The 14,125-nt window shown below is 39.8% G+C and overlaps 1 protein-coding gene across 14 annotated transcripts in view; it reads left to right on the top strand.

The window, feature by feature from the left end:
* PPP4R1 (protein phosphatase 4 regulatory subunit 1) overlaps positions 1-14,125 on the top strand; it is a 40,258-nt gene that overhangs the window by 9,823 nt on the left and 16,310 nt on the right. For 7 of the 14 annotated variants that reach the window (XM_053396535.1, XM_053396531.1, XM_053396530.1 and 4 more), the window contains 8 exons: positions 4,359-4,494; positions 6,343-6,449; positions 7,137-7,279; positions 8,369-8,515; positions 9,834-9,941; positions 11,710-11,775; positions 12,250-12,408; positions 13,551-13,681. In XM_053396535.1, coding sequence (XP_053252510.1) covers positions 4,359-4,494; positions 6,343-6,449; positions 7,137-7,279; positions 8,369-8,515; positions 9,834-9,941; positions 11,710-11,775; positions 12,250-12,408; positions 13,551-13,681 — 997 coding nt within the window. The remainder of the gene's footprint in view (positions 1-4,358; positions 4,495-6,342; positions 6,450-7,136; positions 7,280-8,368; positions 8,516-9,833; positions 9,942-11,709; positions 11,776-12,249; positions 12,409-13,550; positions 13,682-14,125) is intronic. The other 7 variants (XM_053396528.1, XM_053396539.1, XM_053396536.1 and 4 more) reach the window with 2 other exon arrangements.

The raw sequence follows: 14,125 nt of genomic DNA, 5'->3' as shown, positions 1-14,125 counted from the left end.
TTCTGTTCATATCCTGAAGCAAAGTTCTTAACCTGAAGCACTATTTCTGGGTTAGCAGAGTCTGTAACCTGAAGCGTATGTAACCTGAAGCGTATGTAACCTGAAGCTTATGTAACCTGAGGTACCACTGTACTTCAAGGAGAATACTGACAACCTAGTTTCCAATAAGTTTCATTGTTGCAGGTGTAGCTGAAAATATAATGCTAAAGCAAGCAATCAGTACTTTGGTATGTGTTTTTAAGTCAGCTTCTTAATGTTAATGGACACACCTCTCTACATTATTATTACTATTTCCAAATATAAGTTCTGCATGGGCTACCTTGAGTTTTTCACATCTGAATATTGGCAAATAAGTGAAGCAACATATAGTGGTACCTCGGGTTACATACGCTTCAGGTTACAGACTCCGCTAACCCAGAAATATTACCTCGGGTTAAGAACTTTGCTTCAGGATGAGAACAGAAATCGTGCTCCAGCGCAGCAGCAACAGCGGGAGGCCCCATTAGCTAAAGTGGTGCTTCAGGTTACGAACAGTTTCAGGTTAAGAACGGACCTCCGGAACGAATTAAGTACTTAACCTGAGGTACCACTGTATCTGCCATTTCACACATGATATGAGACTTTGTGTCCACGTTTGGATCTGCCTTTCATTGCTGAAAACTTTGGTCAAATGAGATGGTTTCAATTCAGTTTTAAGTGAATAGCAATGGTACAGTATACAGCTGTGCTACATCATGTCTCTGAATACCAGTTGTTGAGAAGTGAGAGTGGGGAAGAGCACAGTTGGTCCTACTCTGGTCCTACTTGCAGACTTCCCCATGGCATCTGGTTGACCACTATGATAATAGAATGCTAGACTAGATATACCTTTGGCCTGATCCAGTAGGATTCTTCTTATGTTATATACGGAGGTACAGCTCAGACATCTTTTGATTTCATAATTTTGTTTTATATAAATAAATATATTGGAAGTTTTTCTTTTAGCCAAAGCCATTTATCTGAAATATTCCTACAGGAAAAAATAAATAAATGAAACAGACTTTCTAGTTTAAATGTGATAGTCACACAATTTCACAACTTTACTTGAAAAATATTTTTATTGGGATATACCGTATTTTTCGCTCTATAGGACGCACTTTTTCCCCTTCAAAAATGAAGGGGAAATGTGTGTGCGTCCTATGGAGCGAAGACGCCATAGCCCCACCGCGCTCTCCCGGCTGGAGAGGTAACGCGGGGCTATGGCAGGAGCCTCCATAGGCGCGCGTTACCTCTTCACCTGGGAGAGGGTCGCGGGCGGCTTCTTTAGCCCCCCGCGACCTTCTCCCGGCTGGAGAGGTGACGCGCGCCTATGGCAGGAGCCTCCATAGGTGCGCGTCACCTCTCCAAGCGGGAGAGCGCGGCGGGGCTAAAGAAGCCAACCCGCAACCCTCTCCCAGGTGACGCGCGCCTATGGCAGGAGCCTCCATAGGCGCGCGTCACCTCTCCAGCCGGGAGAGGGTCGCTGGGGGCTGCTTTAGCCCCGCCGCGCTCTCCCGGTTGGAGAGGTGACGCGCGCCTATGGAGGCTCCTGCCATAGGCGTGCGTCACCTCTCCAGCCGGGAGAGCGCGTGCGGGGCTAAAGAAGCCCCCCGCGACCCTCTCCCAGGTGACGCGCGCCTATGGCAGGAGCCTCCATAGGCGCGCGTCACCTCTCCAGCCGGGAGAGCGTGCGCGGGGCTAAAGAAGCCATAGCCCCGGGACCCTCTTCCAGCTGGAGAAGTGACGCATGACTATGGCAGCAGCCTCTCTGCTGCGCCTTTCCGCTGCTCCCTGACCTGCTCTTTGGGGCTGGTGGTGGGCTTCCCCCCGCCAGCCCCAAAGAGCAGGTCGAAAGGAACCTGAAGCCTGGAGAGCGAGAGGGGTCGGTGCGCACCGACCCCTCTCGCTCTCCAGGCTTCCAAGGTAGCCGCCTGAACGCACCTTAAACGCACCTTGTTTTAGAGCGGGAAAACAAGAGGGGGGAAATTCTCCCACTCTCTGTGCAGCGCCTCCTGCCGCTTCACTGAAGGGGCGCTGGGCAGAGAGCGGAAGAATTTTTTCCCCTTGTTCTCCCCCCTCTAAAACAAGGTGCGTCCTATTGTCCGGTGCGTCCTATGGTGCGAAAAATACGGTATGTATATATTTTAAAACCTGACAACTCAATAGCAAACAATCCCTACATTGCTTAAATGTTTAGAAAATCATGTCAAGACACTCAAAACTGTTAATACAGTGGTACCTCAGGTTAAGTACTTAATTCGTTCCGGAGGTCCGTTCTTAACCTGAAACTGTTCTTAACCTGAAGCACCATTTTAGCTAATGGGGCCTCCTGCTGCCGCTGTGCCTCTGGAGCTCGATTTCTGTTCTTATCCTGAAGCAAAGTTCTTAACCTGAAGCACTATTTCTGGGTTAGCGGAGTCTGTAACCTGAAGCGTATGTAACCTGAGGTACCACTGTATACTGTACCAATTTTAATATGCCTAAATAGCATGTTTAATTTGGGAAATGTAGTATTATGGTGCACATGTGCAAGAACTTTGAAAGAGTAGTCATGTGAGAAGCTAATTGCAATGCTGGACAGTTTCTGTTAGACTGATATTATATCCATGTATAATGATGGTAGTGGCTTAATTTTCTGTAGGAAAAATATAGCAGCTGAAAATTTACATCAATTGTTTTAATATGTGTGCTCCTGTTTGCTACAAGGAGGATTTGTCAAGGATATTGTGAATACAGTGCTACCTCGGGATGCGAACGAGATACGTTCCAGAGCCCCATTCGCATCCTGAATAGAACGTAAGACGCGTCTGCGCATGCGCGGGCCATGTTTCGCCGCTTCCGCGCATGTGCGTGACGTCATGCGCGAGCAGCGAAACCCGGGAGTAATGCGCTCTGTTACTTCCGGGTTGCTGCAGAGTGCAACCCGAAAATACTTATCCTGAAGCATATTTATCCCGAGGTATGACTGTACTTGGAGCAGTTGATTCATGGGCAGGGACTTGGGAGACTGTTAGCAATTTGTGATAGTGCCAGAGAGCCCTAATCATGCATCAAGGGTTCTATTGTTATGTGTATACCATAGGTAACAAGAGAGCATTATCCTCTACGCTGTAGAATAAGTGTAAAATAAGAAAGCATGAGACAACTGGAATATTCATCTGTATGAAAATAGATGGGGAATGGCCAATTCCTCTTCCCACTGTACTCCAAAAGGATAGAACAATGGAAAGTCTTCTATCTGACTTATTAAAAGCACTGCTCTTGTAACAAGACTGTTAATAAGCCAGTCAGCCAGTGAAAGCAAAATGGTAAATTGAGAGAGTAGTTAGAATGACAGCAGTGGATTCCATAGATGACCGATCCTTGAACAAGTGGGGATCATCCATGTTTTTTGGAGATAACTGGTATTCACAAGATTTTTATGTCTGTTGCTTTGACAATATGTAAGTGTTGGTAATTAAACTTGATCAGATTGCTGCTGACATGAATAGTGTTGCAATAAGTTGGAAGATAACATCATGAATCTAGGCTGACTTCTTCCCCCACCCCATCCTGAACTTAAAAGTAACTAACAGATTTGAAGAAATACAAAGTACAGCCCAGCAGCATCTAGATAATTGCGCTAGATGCCACAATCACAGGTACTTCGCTCTGCTGCTTCCAGGAGCGAAGCCTTGGATTTGCTTCAGCATTATGCCTGAACCTAGACTTGTGGTTTGCTTCCCTCCGAGCAATTAATTATAACCTAAGTTTGTTCTTGGCTTTACTGCCCATGGTTCCCATGTAATGCTAAGCAAAACTAGGGGAGCAGAGGAGGAGCAAAATTTTTAGCCCTGTGCACCAGCATGCTGAATGCTTATATTTAAACTATACTTAACCTTAACAGTGGTTTTAAGTCCTGATTTTGGTTTTAATTGCACTTCCTAACTACTTTCTTGGGTCTTCATCAATTTTGAGGTTCATATTCATTTATGTATACAAATTCGGCTACTAGAGATCTTTATCTGGTATGACAGGAGAGGTTTTAAAAAACAGTTACTTTACTGAAGGACTAGTAGAAAAAGCAGTCCGCTGCAGATGGTGTGTGGTTTACAAAATATTTGAGACTGAAGGAAATTGGAGAACAATTTTGTACAAAAAGTGGATATAGTTCAAGAAGAATGGCTGAATTGTACAAAAAGCATGCTTTGAAAGGGAAGAATGGTAAAGGCACACAAAGTTTTAAGACTAATCTGTGTTGAAAGCAGACTGCGGCATAGCCTAGCTTCTTCTCAGCATTAGGCATCTGTTTTAAAATATAGATTTGTGATTATAAGGAATGTTTCTGATGTCTCTGATAGTTGGTGTGGATGACTACAGCTCAGAGTCTGATGTGATTATTATACCTTCAGCCCTGGACTTTGTCTCACAAGATGAAATGTTGACTCCTCTGGGAAGATTGGACAAGTACGCTGCAAGCGAGAATATTTTTAACAGGTATGGTATTTTAGCCTAAATAATCTGTTTTATAAGGAGCTATCTTAAAATGTTTTGTGTGCAGGACAAAACTTAATCTCTTTTTTACAAGGAAATTCTATGAATTAAATTCACACACCTATCCACCTTTTTCATTTAATGGATTATCTGTCCTTATCAAGAGGTATTTGGTATATTACTTTGTAAGAAGATATGTATTTAAGATTTGTATTGTATTCACACTATAACACAGTAATGTTTGAAGAGACTACAGTTCATTTCCAAATGTAAGAATACCAGCTGTACACATGATTAAAGATGGTGGCCTAATGTAACATGTCTTCGTTTACAAGGATCTGTCTGCCATCTGATATCGGAATATACAATGCTGTAAAATTCACCTTAGTTTTTGTTGAGTTCTAAGGAAAGATTTTCCTCTTTTTGTATTCGGTATTCTTATACAGTGGTTTAATTTTAGTATTCTTTTCTGGGTAATAGTTCAAAATGATTTGTTTTGATTTTTTAATGTTAAGTATTCTGTTCTGAACAGTTTTTTATCCTGTGGGCTGTATTTGGTGTAGCAGACAAAAACTTGGACCAGGAAAGCTGGGTTCACATTGCCACACAGCTATGAAACTTTGTTTCGTTTTTTTTAAATGATATTCTTCCGATAGATTTATTGCTTTATTGTATGGCGCCCAGCCACGCTCCCCTGCGAGTCTCTGCAGCTTCTGTTTACGCAGTGTGGCTTTGGAGCGGTCGTAAAGCAATTAGCAGAATTACACAGCGTCTGTGTGTGAAAGGGCAGTAAAAAAAGTCCAGACGTTTCTTCTATCCTAATACCTCTTTATTGGAAAACAAAACAGCGTATTTACAATCCATAACAGCCATCAGAGTGTAGCTGCATTTTCTCTGCGTCCTTCTCTCTCAGCTTGCAGCTATGCAACAGAACTGCTTTCGCTTTCCACTCAGCTCCCAGCATTCCAAGCTGCTTTCGTCACATCCTGGCATACTTCCCTTGTACGCGCCTCCTCTCAGGCTCGAGGCACAGAAGGTTAACCCTTCACTACACCCAACAGATATTTTATTCAAATTTCAAAAAAAGATTACAAAAATAATAAGACAATAAAGAAAAGAAAGCAAATAATACAAAATACCGAAAAGAAAAAAGAAAAAACAATAAAAAATAAGTCCATCTTTCAATGTCTTGCCTTTCATTCACTTGTTTCCCTGACCACCTCACACCTCCCTTTTTTGTATTCCATTTCGAGTAGTTAATTCAGCAGTTAATTTAGCTCTTTATCTTAACATATTATAACCTTATATTTTCATCTATTAAGAAATCATTTTTACATACTCCTTTTTAACATTGTTGCTAAAACCGCTTCATTTCATTCCGACATCATTTTAACATTCATTAATTTTGCAGTGTTTCTGTAAATAGTCCTTAAATTTCTTCCAATCTTCCTCCACCGACTCTTCTCCCTGGTCTCGGATTCTGCCAGTCATTTCCGCCAATTCCATATAGTCCATCACTTTCATCTGCCATTCTTCCAGAGTGGGTAAATCTTGTGTCTTCCAATACTTTGCAATAAGTATTCTTGCTGCTGTTGTAGCGTACATAAAAAGAGTTCTATCCTTCTTTAACACCAATTGGCCGACCAAGCCATGAAACTTTGGGCAAGACACACACACTAAGGGTTGTTGTGGGCAAAATAGGGTAACCCATATATACTACCTTGAGTTTTCTGAAAGAAGGCTTGGATGCAAATGTGTTATATTAAGGTGGGATAGATAAATTATTTCTTGACATGTAAAAGCTATAAACTTAGTTCCACAATATTGCAATTTTATTCTCTCATGTTCTAGGCAAATGGTGGCTCGAAGTTTGTTGGACACTTTGAAAGAAGTGAGTGATGATGAGAGAGATTGTATTGCTGTACTGGAAAGAGTCAGCAGGCTAGCTGATGATTCAGGTATGTAGTATGAGCTATCTTAATGAGGTAATGAAGTAGATTAAATGTTGGGGTGGTTAATGTGAATAGTGGATAAACTAGATTATATTTCTTTTTTATTCCATGCTATTAGTATCCTCAGTAGTTCATTCAAAAAAGCAATTGTTGCTTTGCAGCTGCTGAAGAATCATGATTATAAAACCAAATTCATGTTATTGCTGGCAGCACTGTAAAGAATATTTAGAAAAGGATCAAAATAATACCTATTTCAAAATGGCTCCTAATAGCAAGGAGGCTTTTCAGGACAACAAGGAGACCATAAAATGAGAGAAAAATGGAGACTGGCATAAGGTATTAAAGGCAGATTAAAGGCAGAAAGTGGTAAGGAAGTGCAGTGGGATGGGGAAATTGGCAAAAATTGCCACCCTTCCTTTTCCACTTAGCAGATGCATCCTCTGGATTAAAAGGACTTTGGTGAGCACAGGGACATCAGTTGAATTCCACAATTAACACTACTTGCAAAACAAGAAGGATTAGTGACTCTCTTGAACTTTTAATTCATAAAGCAATAAATTTGAATCCAAAACGATTCCTTTATGACCAGTTAGAGAGAGTTTATTAGTACTGCATTATAGTAGGTATTTGACTTTCGATCAGGAGATCGATAACATATGATTTACTGGTTCATCTTGACATTTTTATCAATAGAGCCAACAGTACGAGCTGAATTGATGGAACAGGTGCCTCATATAGCTATGTTTTGTCAAGAAAACAGGCCTTCAATCCCGTACGCTTTTTCAAAATATTTATTGCCTATTGTGGTGAGATACCTTGCAGACCAGAACAACCAGGTAAGAATTCATTAAAGTTATTGAATAATTACACAGTTGTGTACAGATTTTACATGTTTGAAATAAACTGCATGCAGATCTTGCAATCCTCCCACTTGTTACCCAAAAATTCACTTACCTGAACATAAACAATTATTCCCAAACCTTACTACACGCACAGCTGATTCAGATATCCGAATAGCCACAATTTGTCCACTTCCGTGCTTGTTTATGTTTTGCTGGTTGGCGGCCGCCATTTTGGGGGGGGAGGATAATGGATTAGAAATGTTCCTGCAGGAAATAATGGAAATTGCCAGCTTGTTATGCAAATGCTCTTCTAATAAACAGTTTCCTGAGAATGCATTGTGTTTGGTAAGTGGGACCTGCGTTTAATAGTACCATGTTAATACTCATCCAAATAAATTGTTTACATAACAGCATCAGTGTGTATGGGACTTTGAAGTAGCAACATGACAGGTCCCTTCCCATAGGGGCTGACACCTGAACATTCACTACAGGGGAGGGAAAAACAATGCAGTTTAGTGGTTTTGAAATTTCACAATTATTTGGATCAGTTAATGTCCCAACAACTAAAATTAGATTAAAGAGTTTTGAAATAAATTTGTGTCACAGACTCCATAATTAAATTAAACAATTTATATTAGTCTTCCACAAACCGATGTCCTTATAGTTCAAAACATCTGGAGGGCATCATGCTGGGAAAGGCTAGTCTGTATGAATAACCTGTTTACTTCTGTGTTCTCTTTAGTGCCTTTTGCAGTGGTACTTGACCAGTGTTACATAGTAGCAGTAGTATAAATATTATCAAATTAAAGATTTACAATGGTATCATTCCATATGTTAAAGAATTCATGGAAATAAATACTAACAGTGTATGGCAATATCCCAGACAACATAATCCTGTGTAGATCCTATTCAGAAATAAGGCCCATTGAGTTCAGTGGGACATTCCTAGGTAAATATAGAGTGGAGCCTGAAAGCGATTCACAGGAGTTAGTTCTTGCTGTCTTATAAAATGTTTGTTATAAAGCTTTGTGGCACAGGTGAAAACATAATTCAAATCCCTTCCTCTCTTCTTTTTAAACATAGGTGAGAAAAACAAGCCAGGCAGCATTACTTGTTCTTTTAGAGCAAGAACTTATCGAACGATATGATGTGGAGGCCAAAGTATGCCCAGTTCTTGTAGAGCTGACGGCTCCAGACAGCAATGATGATGTGAAGACAGAGGCTGTGGCAGTAAGTTGGAGGATGACTTTGCATTGTCTATATTAATTAATTATCTGGATTTACTAAGCAGCAAACATGCTTGCTTTCCCACAGAGTATCCTTTGTCATGAATGAGATGTAAAATGGTGCTTTGCAGACTAAGATAATGGTGTAGTTATAGCGATAAGCATGTTTCAGAGATCATAAAACATTTTTTTGGACCAAGAACAGAGGAAATGGAAGAATGGTGATGCTTCAATCCTGCTCACAAGTTGTTAAACTCCTGGTTAACTTCCATGGAATAAAGCACCCAAACTATACAGGATTGCATCCACTGAACTTAATGTGGACCAAGAACTCAAATTAGAAAATAATTAGAAAAAAAATTTAATTGCCTTTGTTCTGTCTTATTGGGCCTTGCAAACAAGGAAAATTATTTCACCCATGATTTCTTTCTTTGTCAATGTCTGGTGGAGGGGGAAAAGGAGTGAAAGGGTTCACCTCATTCATTCAGCTGGCTGTAGCTCAACAGCCATTGAAAGCTAGCAGCAGGCATTTTCTTTGACACATACTTGGTCAGTGACAAATGTGGTCTGTGTCTGAGAAAGAGTGGGGGGAGGTATGTGTGATCTGTGTGAGAGACTTTCATTTATTAAAATTCTATCACATCCTTCCTCCCAAAGGAGTCTCAGGTACCAGTGTATGTATGTATGTATGTATGTATGTATGTATGTATGGTTGGTGTGTGTGAGTAGGGAGGGGAGTTGCAGGTAGGTCTGTGAGAGAGAGATGCACTTGGGCAGGCAGATGCATATGTGTCTGTGGTCTGTGTGTGGTGAACATGTGCATGTGTTATGCAAGACATAGTGTGGTGTAACCATTTTCTAGACTTTTCCCTGGTAGGAATTGGGGAGGTGGATCAACATTGTATAATCTCCACAATCAGGATTAAAAGGTCATAGCTAACTTCTCACATTACTCATAAGGGGTGGAGCATGAAACAGCAATGAGTGTGCTCTTATGTTGTGTCATGCCACCACCAGCCATTTTTTGACTGGTGCCCATGGTGCTTTCCTAAAATTCAAAATACTACTACTAGTCCATAAAGTTAGGCAACCCCTAGCTGAGACCAAGAGAAACATTTTTTTCATTGTATCTGCCTTCTGTTAATTTTAATTGGCAAGAGCATTTTGTTTCAATGTACAGAGAGGATGCAAGAGAAAATACTAATTAAGCATTTTGTAATACACATTTTCATAAAAATGCTATTGGATTACAAGCAGGAATTTTTGCATATCTAGGAATGCAGTGATACCAGATGCATAATCAATTTTCTTCTTGTAATTAGATAATGTGCAAAATGGCCTCTATGGTAGGAAAGGACATTACAGAGAGGCTCATTCTTCCCAGGTTTTGTGAGATGTGCTGTGACTGCAGAATGTTTCATGTTCGTAAGGTATGACCTTTTTCCTTTGTAAATCTCTTATTTCCCTTCTTTACCTTGCCAGAATTTTAGCCATGCTTTTTTTGGAAATAGAAAGCGTTTATTCTAAGTAGGAATCAAAACCTCCTTTGTGAATGCACTGACCTCTTAGCAGCTTTGTATATGCAGGTCTTTCCTGTTTATTGGAATGAATGAGGAAACTATAGGTAACGATTATGGCCATAAACAACCATTGTCTTAAGATGTCAGTGTGGCATCTAGAAAATATGACTTGGGACTCTGGAGACATGACTTTATGTCCCTCCTCTGCCAGGTAGCTCAGTGGGTAATTTTGAGTGAGTCATTAACTCAGTAGCTAACCATCACTGATGGTACTAAGAGGCTAAAAATGTGATAACTCCTTGTATGCCATCTTGCATTTCTTGGAGGAAGGGCGGGATTCACTGACTCCATTCACAGTAAGGCAGGACAGAAATGAAGGATTTTCAGGACATCACTGCAAATGAAGAAGCAAGTAAACGTCAGCTGTTGCTGATACTCTAGGGTTTGGCATTTGACTCGCCAGAGCATATACTTTGAATATTGTACAGTCAAACAGTTGTAAAAATTAAAGCATTAGAATGATAATATTTGACTGCTATCCTATCCTCACTTTATTCTGCAAAAATTATGGAATCCGGAAATTAAAATGCTAGTATCATAAAGCTGGGAAGGATTAGGAAGAACATAAAGATCAGCCCAGCTACTCTAAGGCAAGATCTTACATACATCAATATTTCCTCTTCAAATCATAAAATTGTAGAGTTGGAAGGGAGCCCAAGGGTCATCTAGTCCAACTCCCTGCAATGCAGGAATCTCAACTAAAGCATCCATGACAGATGACCAATACAACACAATTTGTTGGCCAAAGCAGAACAAAGTCCATAGTACTGAGGTACATCAGTGCAAGACAAGAGCAGATAACAAACAAATGAGCCATTGCTGCACTATGGGAAGGGCAAATTTCTCCACATTTGTTATTGGCATCATACCCACACCAAACATTTAAACCACTCTTCCACCACTTTAAGAGTCATGGCTTTTCCCAGAGAGTAATGGAAACCATATTTTGTGAAAGGTGCAGAGACCCTTGACAAACTACAGTTCCCAGGATACTTTAGGAGAAGCCATTACTCCTAAGGTGGAAGAAGGGTCCTTTAAATGTATGGTGTGGATGCAAGTAAAGTCTGAACTTTAGGGGGAAATTCTTTCTTGACTCAAAATCTGGTGATTGGTTAGCAGCTAAATGTGAAATGAGATCCACCCTCGTTCTCCCCAAAGGAAAACATAATTGCATTGAATGTTCACCTCATTCAGCATCAGCTCTGTAGTAAGGGGATGAACCAGAGGGAGTTGGGTAAACTCAACAACTTAGGAAAGAAGACTTTTCTGATTGCTCACACTGGCTCATAACTTAAGTTTCCAGAACCTTTTTAAAAAAATCTATATTTTATCCTACTTAATACTTAAACCAATTGTGCTCTTTACCAGTTTGTTCCTGCAACTTTTAGGGAAACAAGACTTCTTGTTCATATCAAGTTGTATCTCCTATTTTTAAATTAGCTACCTTTCAAGATTAGAACTGAAGTGAGTAGTAAACCTGTGAGTAGTAAACCTGTGGCCCAGTGCAATAGATTTACAGTTGATTGCAAAAATTGTAGTTTGAGAACCTCAGTCTTGCTTTTTTGAATAGTTTTTGTCTGCTCGGTGCCATATTATAATAAATGTATTGTTTTTTCAGGTTTGTGCAGCCAATTTTGGTGACATCTGTAGTGTAGTTGGACAGCAAGCCACTGAAGAAATGCTGGTAAATTCTGGAATAGTTAGTTATAATTCTTCCTATTAAAATCACTGGAACCAAAGTACACTGATTTATGCTAGATTTCATTTATGCCTTTCACCAAATTTAGTGCATCAGCTACGGCATTCCTGGACCTAGATATCATGGCCACAGTTACACATGAATTCTGTGTGGGGCTGTCCCAAAAGCTACAAGTTGTAGAGAATGCTGCTGAGTGGAGTAGCTTACTGGAGTAGCTTAAGCTCTTTGTGAGATGATGGGATGGTTTTCTAATACCAAAAGGAAAAGATATTGTAAAGCAATTCCAAACATAGGAAGCAAAAAAATGAATTCACTCTTGTCTTAATCTTGTCCATAGCACACTTAATAATTTTCCACTATAACATTTTACAAGTTTATGAGGAATTATTTCAAGATAAAAAGTCAAAACCTCATTTAAATTATTCATAGAAAATTTGTGTTATGCTTTGTATTTTTCAGCTTCCTAGATTTTTTCAGCTTTGTTCTGATAATGTTTGGGGTGTGCGGAAGGCTTGTGCTGAATGTTTTATGGCTGTTTCATGTGCCACATCACAGGAGGTCCGGCGAACAAAATTATCAACACTTTTTATTAACCTTATCAGTGACCCTTCACGATGGGTAAGATGTCAGTTGTTAAGCTCCCCTTCTCCTCTTGCAAGATTCTTGACAATTATTTTGAGAGAGTTTAATTAATGTTTAAAGTATTGATAATACCATTGACATGTGGAAGGGGGTAATGTATTATGCAAGGTATAGAAGCTCCATCCTCTGTAGTGTTTTGTAGACGTTGATTATGTTTTCAATAACTATTAGGGCTAGCATTTTAAGGCAACTCTATGTCCAGATACTTTTGTCGTTTTACTTATTTGTTAGATGCCACAACATATTTTACTACTTTGAAAAAGCGTAAGGAACAGTGCTGTTATTTGTCAGAACCAAAAGTAAAAGTATATGCCCCAAAATGAAATCTTCTATTATGAAAGTAAATATAACCATGTACAGTGAAAGTGTACAGAGGTTCTTAAGATGGTTTGACAAAGGAATAAACAATTGGGCAGGAAACAGGATGTGAAAATGCATATATATCTATTAAACACTTTACAATCTGGTTTGTATTTGTTACTTGGTTCTTTCTCTAGCTTTTAAAATATGTATTTGAAAATATTTTTGGATTTCCTGCTCACCCATTCTAATATCTGCTTTGACAAATTGTGATTTCTTCTGTTAAAGAGATGTGTACTTCTGTAAGTTCTGAATATGGATGGAAATGTAATGTAGGAATTTATAGTAAAATTGTGGTGAAATATATGTGACTAATGCAATATTTCTCTGGATTAGAATAAGGGGTAGCTAACCTGTGGTCCTCCAGACAGGAGCTGTAGTCCAAGAACATCATCCCTGACCATTGGTCATATTGACTGAGGTTTTTTGGAAGCTGGAGTCTGACAACATCTGCAGGGTTTGCAGATTCCCCACCCTTGCTCTAGAGTTTTTAAATATTCTTCTGCAGAAAGATATGTACTTTAATATGCGTATTCAGACACTGGTGTGACACTCAAGTATGTACCTGGTTGTAATGTAATATTCTTGAGGCAGCTAGCATAATGCATTCCCATGTCCCACTTGTTGGCCTTGTTTCAAGATGCAAGATTTCCTTGCAGCATACCTTGGGGAACTTAGGATGTTTCCACTTCTGACAGCTGGAGCACTCATTACAAGCAGCTATATTTAAAGGAACTCTCTGGAATCCATTACTCTAGGTCCGCCAAGCTGCCTTTCAATCCCTGGGGCCTTTTATATCAACATTCGCTAATCCATCCAGCAGTGGTCAATTTTTTAAAGAAGAAGAATGTAAAAACACTGAGGACCGGAACCTTGCAGAGGAACATAGGTATGGATTGGTTATTAATTTCATTTAAATTCATTGGCTCTTAGCATTTTTGGGGAATGCTTTCTCCCTCTGGGAAACTGGAATCTTCTAACTCTAACTCTTCCCTGACAATTTTTTTAACTAATACTTTGATTGTATGTTCTACCATTATGAAGGAAATTTCATGTCCCAAGTTCTGAGGTAGGATGGGTTTAAAAAAATCATTCTTTTAAACAACCCAACCATTCTGATTATTAGACATACACATTTTCTGGGTCTAGCAATGAAAAAATTGTGGATACAGAATATATGTGCCAAATGTTCATTCTTTTTGAAGGACCTTAATTTTGATGCTGCCTGTTTGTGAGCAACTAAGAAAGGCACAAGTGTCCTTATGTAGACCAGCAGTGACTTAACTATGCCAGAAGTTGAGGCCAGTTTATTTTGCACTACAATGCACATACA

This window comes from Podarcis raffonei, chromosome 7 (genome assembly GCF_027172205.1).
Source record: "Podarcis raffonei isolate rPodRaf1 chromosome 7, rPodRaf1.pri, whole genome shotgun sequence".
NCBI classification, from domain to species: Eukaryota; Metazoa; Chordata; class Lepidosauria; order Squamata; family Lacertidae; genus Podarcis; species Podarcis raffonei.
Note: the sequence above shows the minus strand (reverse complement) of the source record. Positions and strands in the feature narration are given on the sequence as shown.